General features: G+C 44.5%; 1 protein-coding gene across 2 annotated transcripts in view; it reads right to left on the reverse strand.

Annotated features, from left to right (window-relative positions):
* slc8a2b (solute carrier family 8 member 2b) overlaps positions 1-15,390 on the reverse strand; it is a 29,114-nt gene extending 13,724 nt beyond the window's left edge. For both annotated transcript variants that reach the window (XM_073487761.1, XM_073487760.1), the window contains exons 1-9: positions 15,133-15,390; positions 13,072-13,209; positions 12,664-12,891; positions 12,138-12,497; positions 10,448-10,573; positions 10,012-10,210; positions 9,659-9,789; positions 4,837-5,210; positions 741-844 (exon numbers count right to left, since the gene is read on the reverse strand). In XM_073487761.1, coding sequence (XP_073343862.1) covers positions 741-844; positions 4,837-5,210; positions 9,659-9,789; positions 10,012-10,210; positions 10,448-10,573; positions 12,138-12,497; positions 12,664-12,891; positions 13,072-13,209; positions 15,133-15,375 — 1,903 coding nt within the window. In that variant the 5' untranslated portion in view covers positions 15,376-15,390. The remainder of the gene's footprint in view (positions 1-740; positions 845-4,836; positions 5,211-9,658; positions 9,790-10,011; positions 10,211-10,447; positions 10,574-12,137; positions 12,498-12,663; positions 12,892-13,071; positions 13,210-15,132) is intronic.
* Positions 15,391-19,117: the final 3,727 nt, after the last annotated feature.

The following is a 19,117-nucleotide window of genomic DNA, read 5'->3' on the forward strand; positions in this document are numbered from 1 at the left end:
GGCTTCTACTACAGTGTTTCTGCTAACAACACGCTGCAGCAGCCGTCTGACTTCTAAGAAAATCTTCTCAAATTTAAATGAATCCTCGTCTCTCTCTCTCGCTGAGGATCTCAAAGTCAGGAAGCGACTCAGTCCTCCTCGTGTTGCTGTTGTTGTTGTTGTTGTTGTCGAGACAGGTGATAGATGACTCGATGGGTCCCTCAGCGTGTGTGTAGTTGTGTGTGTGTGTCTTTGTGTCTAATAGAAGAAGGAGCTCTATTGATCCCTGTGGGTAAAGTGGGTCACTGACGCAGCTAAGAAACTAAAGACAAAGAGCTCAGAAACAAAACAATGCAGCAGTCTGGATTACTTGGATACTTGGAAAGTTTAACTAACCGTGTAAAAAGCTGCTGTTCACATTTATAACACCATCATTCATATTGTTAATATTGTATTACATGTTGAAGCTGTTATATCTTACAGGAGTGTGAGTTTTGATGTAAATTGCAGCAACTGCAGCCCAGTATTACGGCAGCTTGTGAAATAGTGACCACATTTAAAAAGATGTCCGCACCGAGAGCGATCACGACTACGATAACGATGTGAGCGTCCGCTCTGATGAACGATAACGCTCTGTGAGCAGCTGTGTCTGCAGCTGAGGAAGATGGATACTGATGAACTGTTGCTGTTTATTGTTCAGAGAAGCTAATAAAGAAAAACCCACAGCAGGATGTGACTTTACGACATCATTACAGACGCACCTGAGATTCCTCTCTTCAGCCAGCGAGGCTCCTCCAGCACGATGTAGAAGTTTTCATGTTTTTCATATTCTTCATCATCAATTATCCTCACCTGGAACGTCTGACTGCAACCACACACACACACACAAACATGCACGCATGCACGCACGCACACACGCACACAGAAAGAGAGAGAGGGAGAATTTTGAAAAACTGAGCAACTATTTCTGCAAAAAAACACAATCTCATGTTTAGGGGAACGTCACACACACATAAACATGCTGACAGTGACACACACACACACACTGACAGTGACACACACACACACACACACACACACACTGACAGTAACACACACACAAATGAGGGAAAGCATTTCATCAATAAGTAACGTATCGCTTGCTCGCAGGGCCTTCACCGCAGGTCGTCCTAGTTATCGACGTGCAGGTCCTGCAAACCTCAAGGCCCGTGAACACACACACACACACACACACACACACACACACACACACACACACACACACACACACACACACACACACACACACAGGGTCTCCCTCCTGTTGAGTCTGATGAGGACCCACTGCTGTGTAAATCAGAGTAGGAGGCAGCGAGAGGACGGAGGATCAATAAGTCAGGAGCAGATAGTAAAGTAAAAGAATAATTGGGAGGATAATAATAATAATTGGGTCTGAGAGGACGGATCAGGTGATGGATGATCACACGGTTCTGAAATATACTGATGATATAAACTGTATGACCAAGATCTTCAAAAGAAAAGAATCTCAGAAAGTTTCCACGGGAGAAGTTGGAGTAACAACACAGAGGAGAAAACGAGCCACAAAAGAAAAGTGGCTCTTATGCAGCATGACGTCGGCCATTTGCGAGGTCTGAGGAACGATGGCTCGGTATTAGAGGAGAGGAAGTGATAATGACGAGGCCTGTTAATGTCTCTGAGGACCGCCGGACTGTAATGTCACTATGGAAACCAACTCAGCGAGGACAATCAGACGCGGAGGGAGAGAAAGAGAAAGGGAAAGATGAAGAGAAAGGTATGGACAGAGTGAAGCCGAGGACTAAAGATAAAAGCAGGATACTGACAGAGAGAACGAAGAAATGATGTGTGAAGCAGGAGGAAGGTCAAGAAGAAAAGAGGAAGCAGAAGAGGGAGGAAAAGTGAGAAAGTGCAGACAGAGAGGAGCTGAAGAGCAGTGAAGTAAAAAAAAATTGAAAGAGGATGGAAAAGATGGAGCTGGACAGATATGATCGATGGTCCGTCACCCTGACTGGAGAGCAATGTGGCGTGAAAATGACAGAAATGAAGGGTGGAGGTGATCAGAGGAGGTGAAGACGAGCAGAGAGAGCGATGATAAAGCATCAGGACAGGAGAGTTACTGCAGGAAGATCTGGGTGACAACAAGGCTGACTTGACAAGGCACTTTAGTATTTACATGTGTTGTATTTATCCAGGAAAATCCCACCATCTCTAGAAAACAGAAGTGTGAGCTCAAGTCGGCCGGCCAGTTGTTCCTTTTCTGTCCTGTAGGTGGCGCATGTTGACATACTAATCTGACAACGACCACACCTTCTCTATTTCTGCAGCCGAGTAAGTTACTTTCAAAATGTAATCCATTACATATACTGGTTGCTTTCATTTGAAAGTAATAAGTTACTTTACAATAGAGAATGTAGAGTTACATGTTACTGATTTCACTATTTTTTGCGTTACTTTCACCTACGGCTGCACGATATGGTCAAAAAGTGACATTGCGGTTGACTTGACAGATATTGCGATTGTGATATAATTCACTTAGTCATATTGCGATTTGGATTATTTTGGGATTAATCGTGCGGCCCTACTTTCACCTCATCCTGATTATGATGAATCCAGTTTCTAAGCAAAGCAAGATGGCAGTGTGGAGCCAAAAACCACCAGCAGCCACAGCTCCTGGTTCCTGACAGAAGGAGACAGATGTGAACCAACAGGTCCAGTTCCCAGCAGAGGTCTTTACTGTGATTCGACATGAAGTGTTGTGGTGCCAAAGAGGAGTCAAACTGAGGGAGCGTCCTCACAGACAAAGACACAGAGGTTAAAGTGCTCTGAGTTAAAGCACTCAGACTGGAACTGCAGTCACAGCTTTTTTCGATCTGGAGGCTTGTCAGTGCATCATCATGTAACTGGATGTTGGACAGACGGGGCGGAGAAGGCAGAGGGAGGAGGCTTGTGGCTGTAAATGAGGTGAAAAAGACGACAGCGTTGTTCATCCGGCAGCAGAAACGTTCCAGCTGTTTGGTGTGACGAGGGCGACACGCTGACTGGACATCATTAACCAACGGAAGAACAAACTCCCTCTTAAGAGCAGAAAATATAACGTTTTTCACACTGAGATGCATCAGCTCACACGTCCCGTCTCACCTCATTCAGGTTCGTGTCAGCCAGTGAAGCTGCCAGTTGACATCAGATTACAGCTGCTGGGATCGATATCACACAGCAAACAGTCACATCGAGTTTGTCACACGTGCTGTCAGTCATAGTCGGTGTCAGGCGCGTTTAAAGAACTAATCATCTGATATATTCCAGTTATAATTTGCTTTACTAAACTTGAACTAATAAACAATCAACTACTAAGAAATTGCTACTTCCTGTACGAACAACAACCAGTTTAAGAATGAAAGGTGTCCTTTATTGACGACGTAGAACATATTCACGTGGCGGCCATTTTCCTCTGATGTCACGCTCCTGGTGGAAGCTCAAGTGTTGTAATGAAAAGGTCAACGTCGGATCAACAGCTGACACCAAATGACACAGGCCCATCACAGATATATCGGTATCGGTGTGTACGTTGTTTTTAATGATGCAAGTAAAAGATACTTGGGGTAATTTCTTATAATGAAGTTTATGGTTTCAGTGCACTGATTGGACCATAAAGTTTATTGTTAAACTGGAAACCAGTCAGCCTCCATGACTCATCGATGTCACAAGTGTTTGATGCAAAATGTTCTTTTATTGGGCGAAATATCGAAAAAATCGATATCAAATTCTTTCAGTCGGCCCAAATAATTGCATATCGGTCGGGCTCTAATATACATACATGTAAATATGTTTATAATTTACTTTTATTTGTACTTAAGTTAATGTAATATCTATATAGATACTTTAAGACCTTTACTGTTTGTATGAGTGACTTTCACTGTTACTAAAGTAATATTTTAGCATATCATCTTTACTTTTACTCAAGTATGACTTTTTTACAACACTGCTTATGTTATGAAATGTGTTGTTTTACTCTGAATATGACCCGACGTCCCTCCAGATTCTCACTATCTATTGACTTTTGTGTTGCTGATCAGTTATAGAGAGGGGATATGATAACGATGAATATGGTCTATTGTAGGTGTCAGCCGAGATAAGAGTGTACAGTCACACTACGGACATCCATTTAATAGTTGTTGAAATATTTCATTTTGGACTAAAGTGGTGGAGCGATGGACTGAACGGCCAACAGAGACACATTGCCAGGTCACATATCACAAACATGAATCTTCAGTTCAAGTTTTACTTTGCAGTTTTATCCACAGATCGTCCTGACAGACGCTCATTAAGGAAAAGACGATTTAACAGAGGCGTCAGTCCTTTTTTTTCAGCTATAAGCTCATTACACACAACACACTGCCAAGAAAAATAAGGTCACAAACAAACAAGAGACAAACAAACTCTCTTAGAGAGGATTCAACATGAGCGTGCTCGGCCTCCTCTAAACTCAGCCTTGATGAATAATGGAGAGGATTGTTGTCTGGGAAGCTCAAGGGTGACGAGGGAGAGTGTGATGGAAGACATAACTCAAAGAGGTGAGGAGGAGACACGAGATGAGACGAGAGGCCAGGCGAAACAAGGAAGAGGGCGAAGACGAGAACAGAAACTTCCCTCTGATGCTTCTTTCTCTTTCTACAGACAAACTCCCAAAACTCTGAGGGAGGAAGAGGTTAAATCACATCATCTGTTTGTTGGCATTTCCTTCGCCAGAGAGGAGTTTCTGAAAACATAACTCTGTAGATGTCAAACACCGTCACAGGGATAAACTGCATGAAACAAACTATGATGTTCAGTTTGACTCACGTTGTCTGATCGTTGGTGAACTCCAGCTCTCCTCTGGCGTCCTCGTAGTCGTCTCCGGCCTTGGCGGTGCCGGACTCGGTGTGGTACGGCAGGATGACGGTGCCGCGGGCGCCGGAGTTACGCACCACCGTGACCTCCATGGTGCCCACGCTCTCGCTCACGCGCACCATGCGCTCGCTGAACGTGAAGATTCCGGCGTGGTCGTCGTCCAGGATGGTCACCGTGGCAACCAGAGGCTCGACCAGGCGAGCTTTGGGGGCGGCGCCGACTTCGTCGCTCTCGAACATCCCCTCGGCGTCGCCGACACGCAGGTTCAGCAGGCGCACGAAGAAGTGCTCGTCCTCCTCGAATATGTCGTCGTCGATGATGCCGACCTGGAGACGCACAGAGAGACACGGACAACAAAATGAGCGTCTGTACGTGGGTTTTTAATGAGGAGATGAAAATGCATATGAAAAACTTCCAGAAGGGTCAACGACAGGCGTTTGTGATGATTACTTATTTATATCTTGGCGTACCTGATAAACTCACTTCTTATTATGCAGAATTGTTAACAGAGGCTCTGTAGGAGCCTTTCAGGACCTGAGTACTGAATGTTTTTACACAAGAAGACAGATTTTGATGTGAGCTGCAGCTTCATTTTATGTCCTGAATGTAAAGTGAGGTGATGTAAACTCTCTCTGGATGCTTGAGTGTAGCGTTGTGTGCGTCTGGACGTCTGTTCTGAATATTGAGAGCAACAGCCGGCACATAAACAGAGGCTCCGGTTACAAGAGATCATTATCATCCGATCATGACGACGCATTTTAACTGACAGGTGGGCGCTCCCAAATCAGATTATGTTGGCATTGTAATCTAATGCTCCGGACCAATGAGACCTCTGATGTGCTCAGACTTCAACATATTCTGGATGGAGTCCAGCAGAAGAAGAAGATGATGAAATAATGTGATTACTTTCAGCAGATCAGTAATCTCTGTAAACCTTTTGGTCCGTATGGAACTGATTTTGTGGTGGAAGCAAGTTGTGAAGATTTGGAGCAACATTCATAATGCCGGGGATCAGACTACACGATATTCATGTCGTCCACGATGGTCACCATGTCAGATGAAGCCAATCGCAGCGGCATAAATTCATGCCTTGACTTGGCAGCACTACGACGAGTATGACTGTTGTGAACAAAACAAAGTTGATTAGTTGGCCACCAGGGGTCACCCTGTTTAGACATAGGAGTTATTGGGGGTACTCCTCTTCCCCTACTCAGGTTAAAGGTAACTTCCGGTTGTACTGGAACGCCGCTTCCCTATGTACAAGTGTATGCCCACTCGTGTGCTGCAGATAAAGTTCGTTTGCTCTCTACAGTTCGCGTGATTCTTCTTCTTTTTATGTGCAAGTTACCACAATGACCACGACCAATCACCGCTCACGACCCTCTGCGAGTTCACAGGTCATCGGGGAGGCGGGACAGGAAAGCGCTGTGTCTGATGACAAACAGAGAAACCGAAGAGGACGGTATGGACTGTCTGTCCTTCAGAGACAACTTGAGGTAAGTTAACGACGTGTACGTGTCAAAAGCATCTTCATCGTCACCATGTTTACATATTCTATGGTCAACGTCCAGGATCACGTCGTAGGAGACGTCAAACTACGTAGGAAGATACAAAAAAGTCTAACATGCTAATCTTTTCGTCGGGGTGTCGTGAAACATCCCAGGTACCTCATCGCTGTTCTTCAGTTATGTTACGCTACACGTCCGTTCTTCGCTCCTGATGATCATAGTCGGGCCCGACGCTGGAGAGATGTCAGCACCGACCAAATCATGTGAAAATCTGCCTGAATTTGTGTCATCTGATCCCAGCACACCTGTTACATAGTTAACTGGCAATATAACTGCAAACCAAAGCTTTGATAAAGATAAAGTGATTCTGATTCCATCACACCAGCATCATGTGCTTTGTTTGGTCCGACAGTGACTCTGCATCACTCTCTGTTAGAGGTGTAATCGACTGTCTCACCTCTCTGACGGATGAGGTCAGTCTGCTGACTTATGATGCAGCTCAGACCTCAGAGAAGATGTGCAGCGACGGTTGATTTAACTCTCATCTCACACACAACCCTCCACACTCTGCAACCTTGAAGAGGAAAAAGTTTGGGTACTCACCCCGAGGCATTACACGCTCTCAGGGATTCAGTCGGACTCGATGGTCAAGCTTGAGATTTTTATTTTGTAAAACACAGCTGAATTATTAATGTGGATGAAAAAGTTAAACAAAACTTTGAGCAGTTTTTCTCTGACATCTGAAAACTTTAAAGGTTCCCACACAACGTGACCATTTTCAGGCTTGTACATTTATTTTTAGTGTTTAAATGCTTTAATGTAATATTTTTCTCATACTGTCCACTGCTGCAGCTCCTCTATTCGCCCTCTGTCTGAACACTGACGCCGCCCATCGTGCCTCCACATCAGCGCTGCCTAGCGGAGATTGTATAGTTGTGACATCACAACCTCACAGAAGTGATTTCTCCGTTTTGATACTTTCTATCTTAATAAAGAGTGAGAATAACGTCTTGTCAAATCAAGCTGGGAACCCGTATATATTATGTTTTCCATGTTTTAAAATAAGTCCCCAGCTACTTCAGTTGTTCGAGGGTGAGGAGATAAAGACTGAATTCTCTTTTTTGGGTGAACTTTTCCTTTAATCCATATGATATTACTGTTCTGACAATCACATTTTCTTTAAGACTTTATATTGAAATAGTTTGATGATCGGTGCATCACAGACACAAATGTACGATCTGTTGCGTATCATTTGCCTTCATGTTTTTAGATTTGAGTAACCGTCCTCACTGTGATGATCTTTATGATCTTGTGACTGGATGATCTTCCTTTTCATCTCTGTGTTGCAGATTCATTCTGTGATTTGAATGTCTCCTTTTTGATATTACGACTCTTCATCACAAACATCGGAGAGCGTCGACCTCTTCTCGTTCTGCAGGTGAGGCGACATCGAGGTTTCATTGGTTTCTGCTCGTTTTCTTGCACAGCGATCGATGAAATCCTCTGTAAGCTGTTGAAACGGCTGACAGTGACCTTTGTGATGTGCTCACTCGGTGTTTCTCCGTCCGTTCACTCACAGCGGATTGGCTAATTTAACCTGTCCGTCTGCTCCATGTCCCGCCCCCTCAGGCGATTGCATCACTCTCCTCTCATCCGTCCCTTTTGATCTCTCATCAAACCTTAAATCTGACGAGAGATTACCTCGTCTTTACGCTCAAATCATCCTATATGCCTTTCATTCACACGGCACAGCGCGCTTTAAGAAGGCGATATTCTTGGTTTCTGTCTTCCAGAATCATAAAAATCTTTACAGTGTTGTTTGATCCCGAGTTTCAGATCGTGGAGACAAAAGTTTGGGAATGTCTGTGATCAAAGACTAAACTTTGAAGCAGCTCACTTCCTTCCTCCTTTTCAGATTAAACTCAGAATTAGATGTTACAGTGATCAGGATGAATCTTTTGAAGTGCTGGATGTTGAGAGGCAGCAATATAAGCTGTGATTTACTGTTTTCATTTAATTATGTGCTCAAAAATAATCAGGCAGTTATTACTGCACTTTTTCTAAATGTTATGGGATTACCTTTTCATTATTTTGCTTTTGTTGAGTATTTAAAACAACACAGATGTTTGTCAAAATCAAAAACAGCACTGATGAAGTCGACACACTTCATCAGTGAGGTAACAAGCCGACTGCTGACAGCTACTTCACTCCATCAGATGTGAGAACGTTCTCGCTCTACATGCTGTTTCCACGCCATAAGTCACTTAGATTCAAAAACATGTGAAAATAAAGTCCAGGTTTAGTTCCCCTTTAACAAAACAGTTAAACACTGGTTAGAGCAGTCCAAAGGGTGAGAAAGAAAAATGATACGGAGACAAATAGATTCAGAACGGTTAAATGAAATGAGTTAGAAATACTAAAACTACAATGAAAGATAAAGATTAAACAATATGGATGCTTCAACATCATGATGCAACAGCCCGGCTGCAAAAATACATTCCCTCTATTATTTTATACACACAGTAAATAAAGTAAACTGTTAGCTGAACAGTTTCGGTGTTGTTCTGCCTCTCTGGTTCAAACAGCACTGTACTATCAGCTGCATTTTTCTGTCCTTGAATCTCGACACCTGTCTCCCGTCAGCCTCGCGGTGTCTCTCCTGCTGGGACTCTCATCACCCCTCTCTCCCCCCTCTCTCCCCTCTCTCCCCTCTCTCCCCTCTCTCCCCTCTCTCTCTGATCTGCAGGTTATTCAGCAGCCTGCAGCCTGTTTATGCAGCTCAGAGCTCCTCCTGCACCAGATCTGGTTATGGTGAAGCTGGTGGCTTACTGTGTGTAGATCTGTCTAAAGCCGGCCTCAGAGGCTGCCACATTTATATTCAGTGTATCAGCTTCTATCTCCAATATTTCAACAAAGACGACTTTGAGCTCTGAGCTTTTTTAATAAACTGACAGATCTCTTCTTTTATATTGTGTATGGTCAGCTACTTATACTTTTTCCCCACAGGGATCATTAAAGTTTCAACTCAACTTCAGGAACCTTGAAATCATCAGTCAGACTCAATCAAACCTGACGGTGAAGTGGTCTGGGACCAGGCGAAGTGGTCTGGGACCAGGCGAAGTGGTCTGGGACCAGGCGAAGTGGTCTGGGACCAGGCAAAGTGGTCTGGGACCAGGTGAAGTGGTCTGGGACCAGGTCTTTGTGGTGCAGTGGTTTCTCCCACTGTGTATGAATGTCCACCCTCTCGTCTTCGTCTCTTTACTCACCTTGATCTCTTTGCGAGTCTCTCCAGGTTTGAACACCAGCGTTCCTTCACTGTACTCGTAATCAGACCCGGCGTTGGCCGACCCGTCCTCTGTCCTGTAGTCCACGTAGAAGGTGTTCTCACCCAGTCCGCCTGAACAGCAGGAATGAATCACATTAAGACGCTGAACTGCAGCAAAATTGTTCATGAAACGCAGAGAAGAAAACTTCTTAAAGAATTTATTAGTTCAAATCAAATCCTTGATTTGACTTAAAACAAGAACAAATTTCATACTTTATCACCACATCAGTCTCATCCTCTTCTGACTTATTCATGTGAGCTCAATATTGGCTCGTTACTTATTTATGTCACTACCTTGGCAGACGACAGCCAGGGTCAGGATGCCGCAGTTCTCCATGCACTGACTGTGGGCGCTTTCGAATGAGATGCGGCTGCAGATCCCGAGGTCGTCGTCTTCTCCCGGGACTTCCTCGTCGGTCACGGCAGTGCGGCGAGCGTGGTCGGCAGCGTGCTTCTTCAAGACGTTACCGGCTCCGATCATCATACGAGTCGCCTGGAGGGAGACGGAGAAGACGAGGTGTTCGAAAGAAACAAAGCGACTTTTGACTTCTAATGTAAAGTATGTGAAAAATGTGTCCTGTTTCATTGTGAGCTGAAGTGCAGAAACTCAGTGTGTGAAGTCCTTGAACTACTTTATGTCCTTTCTTTGGGGCTGGACAACCTTGTGTGTTCACTTCAGGGACTATCTATGAGTAATATGTGTGTGTGTGTGTGTGTGTGTGTGTGTTACCTGTATGCGGTAGAAGGCTCTGCTCTTCTGTTGGTGCAGCAGGGCGTAGTAGTTGGCGAGCTCCACCAGCTGGTCGAGCTCTTTGTCGGGATATTTCTGCTTCAGCTCCTTCAGGATACGAATCACCTGGAGGAGAGACGAGAGGTTTGAATACCGACACACACACCGACAGCAGGCGAGGTCGTTCTTACAAACGCTGACAGAAGAAAAGCTCAGAAACTTTCCTATCAGCTATTAATCATTGACATGTTTCGCCTTCAGTTGAATGACAGCTTGGTTTCATCTGTAGGTTTTAGATGCACTGCCTGCAACTTTAAGGGTTGAAATGTTCTTTCTCTTTTTCTATTGGGCACTAAAGTCTGTTTTTAAAGTTTAAAAAAAATAATTTTTACTTAATAATTGAAGTTTCGCTGCGTTCAAGGTCGACTCAGAAAGCATAAATTCCGATATTTCTTTCTTGCAGATGGTCAATCAGTAAAAAAACAGAACGTTTTGGCTCCAGACGGAGAAACATTTTGAAGATGTTTCATCACCGCCAAGTATAAATATGAATCAAATGGCAATTATGATCAAATTAATTTGTTCTTTTTCTCCGCTCCAACATTTAACTGCTGCCAAGTATTTTGTAAGAAACATTTAAGTGGACGTGTTCTTTGGTTTAGCTGCAGAAGTATTTCTTTTTATTTCCCTCTCGTCTTCTGAATGATGAGCTTTTATTTGGGGATTAGAACAATGTTTGACAAGCTGGAGCCGCCCAACTGTTTTGATATCAAGGTTATTTTAAATCAATATCAAGTGAAATAATTCATGTGGCTCATTATATTGTCAGTAATGGCTCATTAAAAGCTAACAGGTGCTCTGCAGATGTACCAGGTTTTCTCTGACTGCTGAAACCCTGAAAAACTCCTGAGATGAGCAGCGTGTTGTCACGGTGACGAGCAGCAGTGTGTGTTTTCACGTCGTTAGCTGGCACAAAACACAAATCTTAACTCAGCTCGCTGAAAAGGACCGAGCGTTGCTCTCCAGTCAGCCTCGGCTCTTTCTGTCTGTCCTTCTCTTCGTCGTCATGTGAATGTTTCCCCCTTCGTGTCTCCTTTCTTCTCGATCTCTCTGACCTCATTATCGTATTTTCATCCTTGTCTGTCAAACCTCCCACATGTTCACCTCTCTGTCCTGTCACTCCCTCTTAAACTTATCCAGCGTCCTCTCCTTCTTCTTCTCCTGCTTGATATTCAGAGAAACTTTTCTCTTTTCCGGCAGCTCATTAACAGGTGTAGAAAGGTGTGAATGTGGATAATCTGCATCTACTGTCAGGCAAAGAGGTAAACAAAAGATGGTAGAACAAATCATGCATCGCTTTAGAAAAGGTAAATCTGAACTGGAGCCGTTCATCAACATCCTTTACTGCCTCCTGCAGGGAGGTTATCCATTATTTTGCACCCAATCATGTCAGAACCACAACAGCAGAAAGTGTGTTTTCTTTCTTTTAACTGCAGAAAATGAGATTACAGAGCGATTACAGAGAACAATCTGCAGTGATGAGTGTCTAAATGAGTGGTGTTAAAAACCTCCCTCGCTCTCTTCTCTTCAGCATTTCACCCTCTCTGGAAACTGTTTGATGGTGAGTCAATGTTGGTGGGATCTGCTGATGTGCTCGACAACCAGAGCAACACAGCTGGATGTCTCTCACCTCTTTGCGGCTCTCGTCCAGCTCCTTGCTGCTCTCCATGTTCACCGTCGTGCTGTTGGAGTTGGGCAGGTTGCCCCTGATGTTATTGGCCGCGGCGCCCGCCGGGCCGTCCTGCGTTCCCCCACAGTTCTCGGCGGGGACCACGGCGCCCCCTCTGGGCGGGAACTTGCCGTCGATGATCATCTCCATGCCGCCCTTGTTGGGGGTCAAGTCTCCCTCGGTCTCCACGACGATGCCGTGGCGCTTGTCGGCACGGTAACGCTTGCCCATGTACTTGTAGAAGAGCAGGCGGCGGTCGGCGATCCAAGCCAGGATGACGCACACGGGGAAGTAGAGCAGGGTCACCAGGGCCTCCCACACCTGACACACAATTAACAAAGGTATTATAATGTAAACGTTATATACCTTATACCTCCACCTTCACCACAACCTCCACCCCTGTTTAAGTGAAGGGCTTCATTTGGGACAAAATGACCAAAAAGTGCTCTGATTGACTGCAAACTGAACCACAGCGAGCGTGTCTCACCTCCACGACGCCCGGCGACATGACAGACAGGATGAGGTAGAGCCAGATGTAGGCGAAGATGCTCCAGAAGGCGGTGATGAAGAACACCCGCAGGTGTTTGATCTTGCGACTCTCGCCGTTGGGGATCGTCCACACGCAGATCCCGATGATCACAAACATGTTGAAGGCGGCGCTGCCGACGATGGTTCCCGGGCCCAACTCACCTGCATGGAAGCCGTGACCACACACCTGCAGAGGTGGAGAGAAAGTGTGAAAACAAACCACAGAGACAGACGGAGAGTAACTGTTCAAAACTTATCTGAAATAATGTGGCCTTCGTCGTTTTAAAATGTAGTGCAAGAATATTGTGTGTGTGTGTGTGTGTGTGTGTGTGTGTGTGTGCGTGCGTGTGTGTGAGAGTGTGTTTACCTCTATAACAGACAGGAGTATCTCCGGAGCGCTGGAGCCGAGAGCCATGAGCGTCAGATTGGAAACTGTTTCGTTCCAGATCCGAACCGTCGCCACTGAAGTTTCCCCGTTGGGCATCGTGATGGTCACCTCCTTCTCCTGTTGGACCGAACACACACACAGACACACACATTGTGTTGATTTAATTCTTCCTAAGATCACAGCGTCTCAAGCTGAATGTGTATGTTTGCACTGTATTTATTACTGTAACAGTACATTTGAATCTCAATGAGTGTTTTATCTGGTTAAATACAGGACGCTCATCTGTAAATGTTGAGTCTTTGTCCTGTTTGCTTTTATTAAACCTCTGCAAGTTCACGCAAACGTTTGTGACCCACCATAAGGAAAATGTTCCTCATGTTTTTGTGCATTAGTGTGTCTCTTTTCATTCGTCCTCTCTCTCTCTCCTCCCTGTCCTGTTTTCTGCCTCCAGCTGACCTTCATGTCTCCTCGTCCTGCTACTGAACACCAGCCTCTGTTCAAACCTCCGAGGATCCCTCCTCTATATTTCTACAGGACTGATGAGTGTATAACCTCAACATCTGAACCATTACAGGCCGTCTGGGACACACACACACACACACACACACACACACACACACACCACCTACTGTACTATATACTGAGAGTGATAGATGACACTTCAGTGATTCCTGCTGCTTTTGGTCCCAGCAGATGAACTGATGATTATTATCCTCGTGGGTAAACACACAGTTCTGTCTCTGAGAGCAGCTGAGGGTCACTCACACGATTACAGACAATAAATGGACGAGGACGGAAGTCTATGAAATCCCCATCAGGTCGGGTTTACAGTTAAGAGACACAATGACATGATGATGATGATGATGCAAACGCTTTCACTGGCAGCTTCACGTCCTCAAACACTCATTAACCTTGAAATGACAACCACAGATGAATGAGTTATGCTTCCTGTAACTCTGACAGCGCTGGATTTTTCCCTTAAAGATGAATTACATGATATTTCGTCCAAGTCGGAGGACGAGTGATGAATAAAGAATGACATCACACTCCCGTCTCCGTCCTCCCTGTCTGTTTTCAACATGGCGGCCTAGAAAGAAACTTCCTCATGTTACAGCTACCGGTGATGAAATGTAACTAAGTACATTTAATCAAGTACTGTACTTAAGAACAATTTTGAGGTACTTGTATTTCTGCTACTTTATACTTCCACTCCGACATTTTGGAGGCAAATATTGCACTTTTTTTTTACTCCACTACATTTATTTGATAACTTTAGTTACTAGTTACTTTGCAGATTACATTCTGCATCAGAGCCAAAGTAGAGCATTTTGTAAATATATTTTTTACTTATATTTGTACTTTTGATAATTAACTACATTTAACATTAGACTTTTACCCAAGTACTAGTCCTGTAGACGACTTTACTTTTATCAAGATATATTTTATTTCATATTTTTAATATTTTTGGACTTTTGGGCACTTTTTACAACACTGAACAATAAACTATAATATGTTTTTAAAAACATTTTAAGTGAGTTAAGTAGGCAGACATTTGACTCAAGTCAGTAAGTCCAAGTCTCAAGTAAGTCCCAAGAAAAGAAAAAGTATAACTACCTGTCAAATAATGACACTGAGCAATTTATCTAACTGTTCAGAAACGATGACAGAAATAGATTTGTTTATTTAGATAATTAAATATAATAATAATAAAAGCTTTCTTCATTTCTTTCTTTAAATTCTTTCCTCGTCATTTTTAAAGCTTGAAATACCAACAGCCGACTACAAAAAACGTCATCCGAGTCATCCACACCTTGTTTTGAGACTCGAGTCCTTTATTTTCTGTTGAGTCAAGTCGCAAATCTTCAAAACAGTGGCTTGAGTCCACATCTAACATCTAATGTATGTTGATTTCTGAGTTTCTTGATGAGTTTGTGTTCTTTTCTTTTGTTTTCTAACTTTACTGATGGGACGTCGTGTGCATTTGTTTTGGTCTGAGATGTCTTTAACCACACGACCCTTCCTCCAGTCACTCGTTCTCACCTGTGACGTGATGACCTCTATGGACGCCATGAAGCGATCAGCGATGATGGACACTCCCAGGAACATGTACATGAGCGACACAAAGTAGACCACAGCTCGGGCCACCTGGTCTCCGAGTCCGGGCCTGATGGGCTTCCAGACGGGCAGCAGGATGCCGGGCCGACACACCGGAACATCGTCACACTTTCCCGTCACGTTGTTGCCACTAGAGGACTTGGAGGGCGCGAAGGAGGAGGAGAACATGGAGGGCGACACCGATGGCAGGTAGGGGGCGCCGCTGGGGTCGCTGCGCTGGGACTCCGGCTGGCAGGGAGGCAGCGGGAGGAGGAAGAGGACGAGGACGAGGAGGAAGGGGGCGGGAGAGGCCAAGAGAGACATGGCGGCAGGCGGTTCCCACGAGAAGCGGGAGGTGAGGGTGAGGCAGAGGACGACGGGATTAGGCTGAGGAAGAGGGAGGTGGGAGGGGGACGCTGGGTAGAGCTGAGGGTGGTGTGACTAGCTCACCTGGAGGAGAAAAGAAAGAAAAGAAAGAGACGATTAGTTTGAGACACGGAGAAGAACTTTAAACAGAACAGTTGCTTGTTCCTGTTGTTTGTGACAAAAAGCAGTAAAAGACTGTGAAGGTGCATCTGACACATTTTTGAGACAGTTATTACATCCAAGGTGAAATGAAATACGAGTGAACACGAGGCAGACTCGCTCTAGATGGAGAGAATTGAGGCCAGACGTGTTCACCTGAGTGGAAAATTTTATAAATTGAGCAGAAAATGTGTTTGACATCACTGTGCTGGAAGGCGAGAGACGATGAGACTTGTCCCCCAACTTTCAGGTGTCATGGTACAAAGTGTTTACATGTACGTCAGGTATAACGGTCACAGTATGTTGGTGATACGTCCGAGCTCATGGTGTCTTGCATCTGCAGATATTGTGGCACTCACTACCACAAACGGCCTAAACTCAGTTGGAGCATGCAGAAGTCAGCAGCCTGATGTCGTTTGACGTCTGTTCATGAACATACTGAGAGGAGAGAAACTGAAGGGAAATAACTAAACGAAGACGTGACTGTCCGTTCCTTTTCCCTCATACAGACCAGCTGAAGTGATGATTTTGATAAACATATTTATGAGCAGTTAAAACGCTAAAGTCAAAGTGTGTCTCCTGCTTACAGCTCAGTTATAAAAAATCCCAGCGCACCCTGAAGCGTCTCTCCTGCAGAGCTGCTGTCAGCTGAAGAGTCACTCACAGTGGACGGCAGTGCAGGAGGCTGGACCACCGTCTGGTTTGAAAGAGGTTCAGTCGACTTCACCGACAGTCATCAGCAGAGCAGAAAACATCAGACCAGACATCTGGAGTCATGCTGCCCGTCTGCCTTCAGTCACAGTTAGATCTGTGGTTTTTTTGACCATTTGAGACTCAGTCTGGAAAGTTTACAGGTTGCCGTTCTTCTGCTCCTGAATAACTTTGTGCTGATTTGACAGACCAAATGCAAGTCAACGCCGAGTCTTCTCGACTGATGACATGAATCTTTAAAGGACCAGTCAGAGAAATAACAGAAAGAACTGGATTCCTGTTAAGTTTTAAGATCAACTGTAGTCAAAGCTGTCACTGAAACTCAAACATCCTCACCAGAAAAATGAAAGAAAGGCTCCTGTAGGAGGACGAGCAGTGCAGATACAGTGCAGAAGCTCCCACACAGGACAAGAGTCGGAGTCCTGGCGTCACCTCTGCATTCATTTAAAATCCTGGCTACAGTCCTGGTTTCAGATAAAAAGCGAACTGGAAACAGACCCTGCAGCTACGCTTTTTGAGAATGATGCTTTTTTAAAAAATACCAGAAGTGCTTTGTCGACTTGTTTACTGTCATTGGGAACAAGAATCAGCACGTCAATGAACAGCCAAGTCTTTTTTATTTCCAGATCTTGACCCTGCCTCCATTCATGTGATGTTTTCAGTGCTCATCTATTCAAGGTCCTTGAATATTAAGTAAAGACGTCAAACTTTCAACACGAACACAAATAAAGAGAGTAAAGCAAAGGTGATTCACAGCAGATGATGTGACTCGGCAGAGACCCTGGCTCACTTTAATTACAACACAGGTGGTGAAGGAGAAAAGAAAGTTAGGATAGAGAGGAAGACGGAGGAGGAGGAGGTTCACAGAAAGAGATGAAGAGGAAGAGGGAGGGAGAGAAACTTAAAGATGAGAAAGAGACTCATGAAAGAAGAAACAACAAAGATCGATGGAGGGCGGCTCGAGAGAAGAGAGAATCAGGATTTCAGGTATCGGCAGGTGTGACTGATTTATTTTAGTTCAGGCTAGTTTGTATCGACTGTCACATAATAGACTTTTATGCCTTTAATCTACAGCAATTTTCTCTCAGAAGAGCCAATAAAAGTAATCTCTACCCTGACCTCGAGACAGGAGGAGGGACACTGAGAAGGAAAGGAGTGGGAAAGAGAAACCTGGAATAAGGTTGAGAACGAGGAAGAGCGACGCACAGACAAGATTACAGCTGCAGCGATTAATTGTCGATTATTAACCGTTCTTAAATGTGAATATTTTCTGGTTTCTTTCCTCCTCTGTGACAGCAGGCTGAATATGTTTGCGGACGTCATCCAGACATTTTTAGACCAAACAACTGTCACACAAGCTGTGCGTGTTGTTTCGCGTTAGCTGCAGCCCGAAACAACACGTACAAACAGATGCAAGACATGCAGAGGGAGGCAGAGACGTTTGAAGGAGGCAGGGTGGAGGAACATTTTTAAATAAGATGGAAGAGGAATGAATGAAAAGACAGAAAGAAAGAAGAAGAAGAAGAAGAAGAAGAAGAAGGGAGATGGAGGGAGAGCGATGGGAGGAATCTGGCAGCGAGGACGAGTCACCATGATGGCCTCCAGAAAAACAGGTTGACATCACGACGGTTATATTTGTTTGTTTATTTGTTTTGATTTGAGTCATGCAAAGCCGGGATTATTTACCAAATGTCACTCTCCTCTTCCCCCGTCAATCACACACACACACACGCGCACACACACACACACACACACACACACACACACACACACACACACACACACACACACACACACACACACACACACACGCTGACAGAAGCTGACTGATGTTATCCGTGTGTGTGTGTTTTTCGTCCTCTCGTGTTTCTCTACAACACTGTGAGTGTGTGTGTGTGTGTGTAAGTGTGTGTGTGTGTGTGTGTGAGAGAGAGAGTGTGTGTGTGTGTGTGAGCACCAACTGGTGAGACTTAAACCTCAGTGTGAAACCAAACGATGGACAGATGGACTGAACCCTCGCTCCTTCATCTTCTACCTCTCTTCTTCCTCTAATGCTTCATCTTTGAAGCACCTGCCAACACCTTCTGTTTAAATATTACACACCGGAAAATATAATTCTGTTGCTTTCTTAACGTCTTCTCTCTATTTCTGCACAGCTTTCTCTTCTCATCACAGTCTCACGATTATGTTTTCTGTACGTGACATGAAGGAGACGTCACAAAAACAAACGATCTGAAAGAACCATTTATTATTGTTTTGTGAGTTTAGCTCTAAACTTCTTTCTTCAGGTTGTTGCAGGCGTGTTCGTGGCAACAAAACCCGGATATTTTTAATGAGACGTCGGGACATTTCCAGCCGCCATTGTGGTGACAAAACCAGATATTTTTGACGAGACATTGGGACATTTTACAGCCGTGTTTGTGCCGTATAAAATTCGGTATTTTTGATTAAACGTTAAGACATTTCCAGGGATGTTCAAGGGATATTTTTCACGGATATTTTTGACAAAATGTCGGGACAAAATCAGGATATTCTGGCGAGATGCTGCCACAGGCCTACTGTGTTTGTGGTGGCGAAAACTGGGATACCTTTGACGAGACGTTGGGACATTTTCGAGGCGTGTTTGAGGCGAAAAAACAGGATATTTTTGATGAGATTTTGGGACATTTCTAGCTGTGTTTTTGGCAACAAAACC

This window comes from Pagrus major, chromosome 2 (assembly GCF_040436345.1).
Source record: "Pagrus major chromosome 2, Pma_NU_1.0".
NCBI classification, from domain to species: domain Eukaryota; kingdom Metazoa; phylum Chordata; class Actinopteri; order Spariformes; family Sparidae; genus Pagrus; species Pagrus major.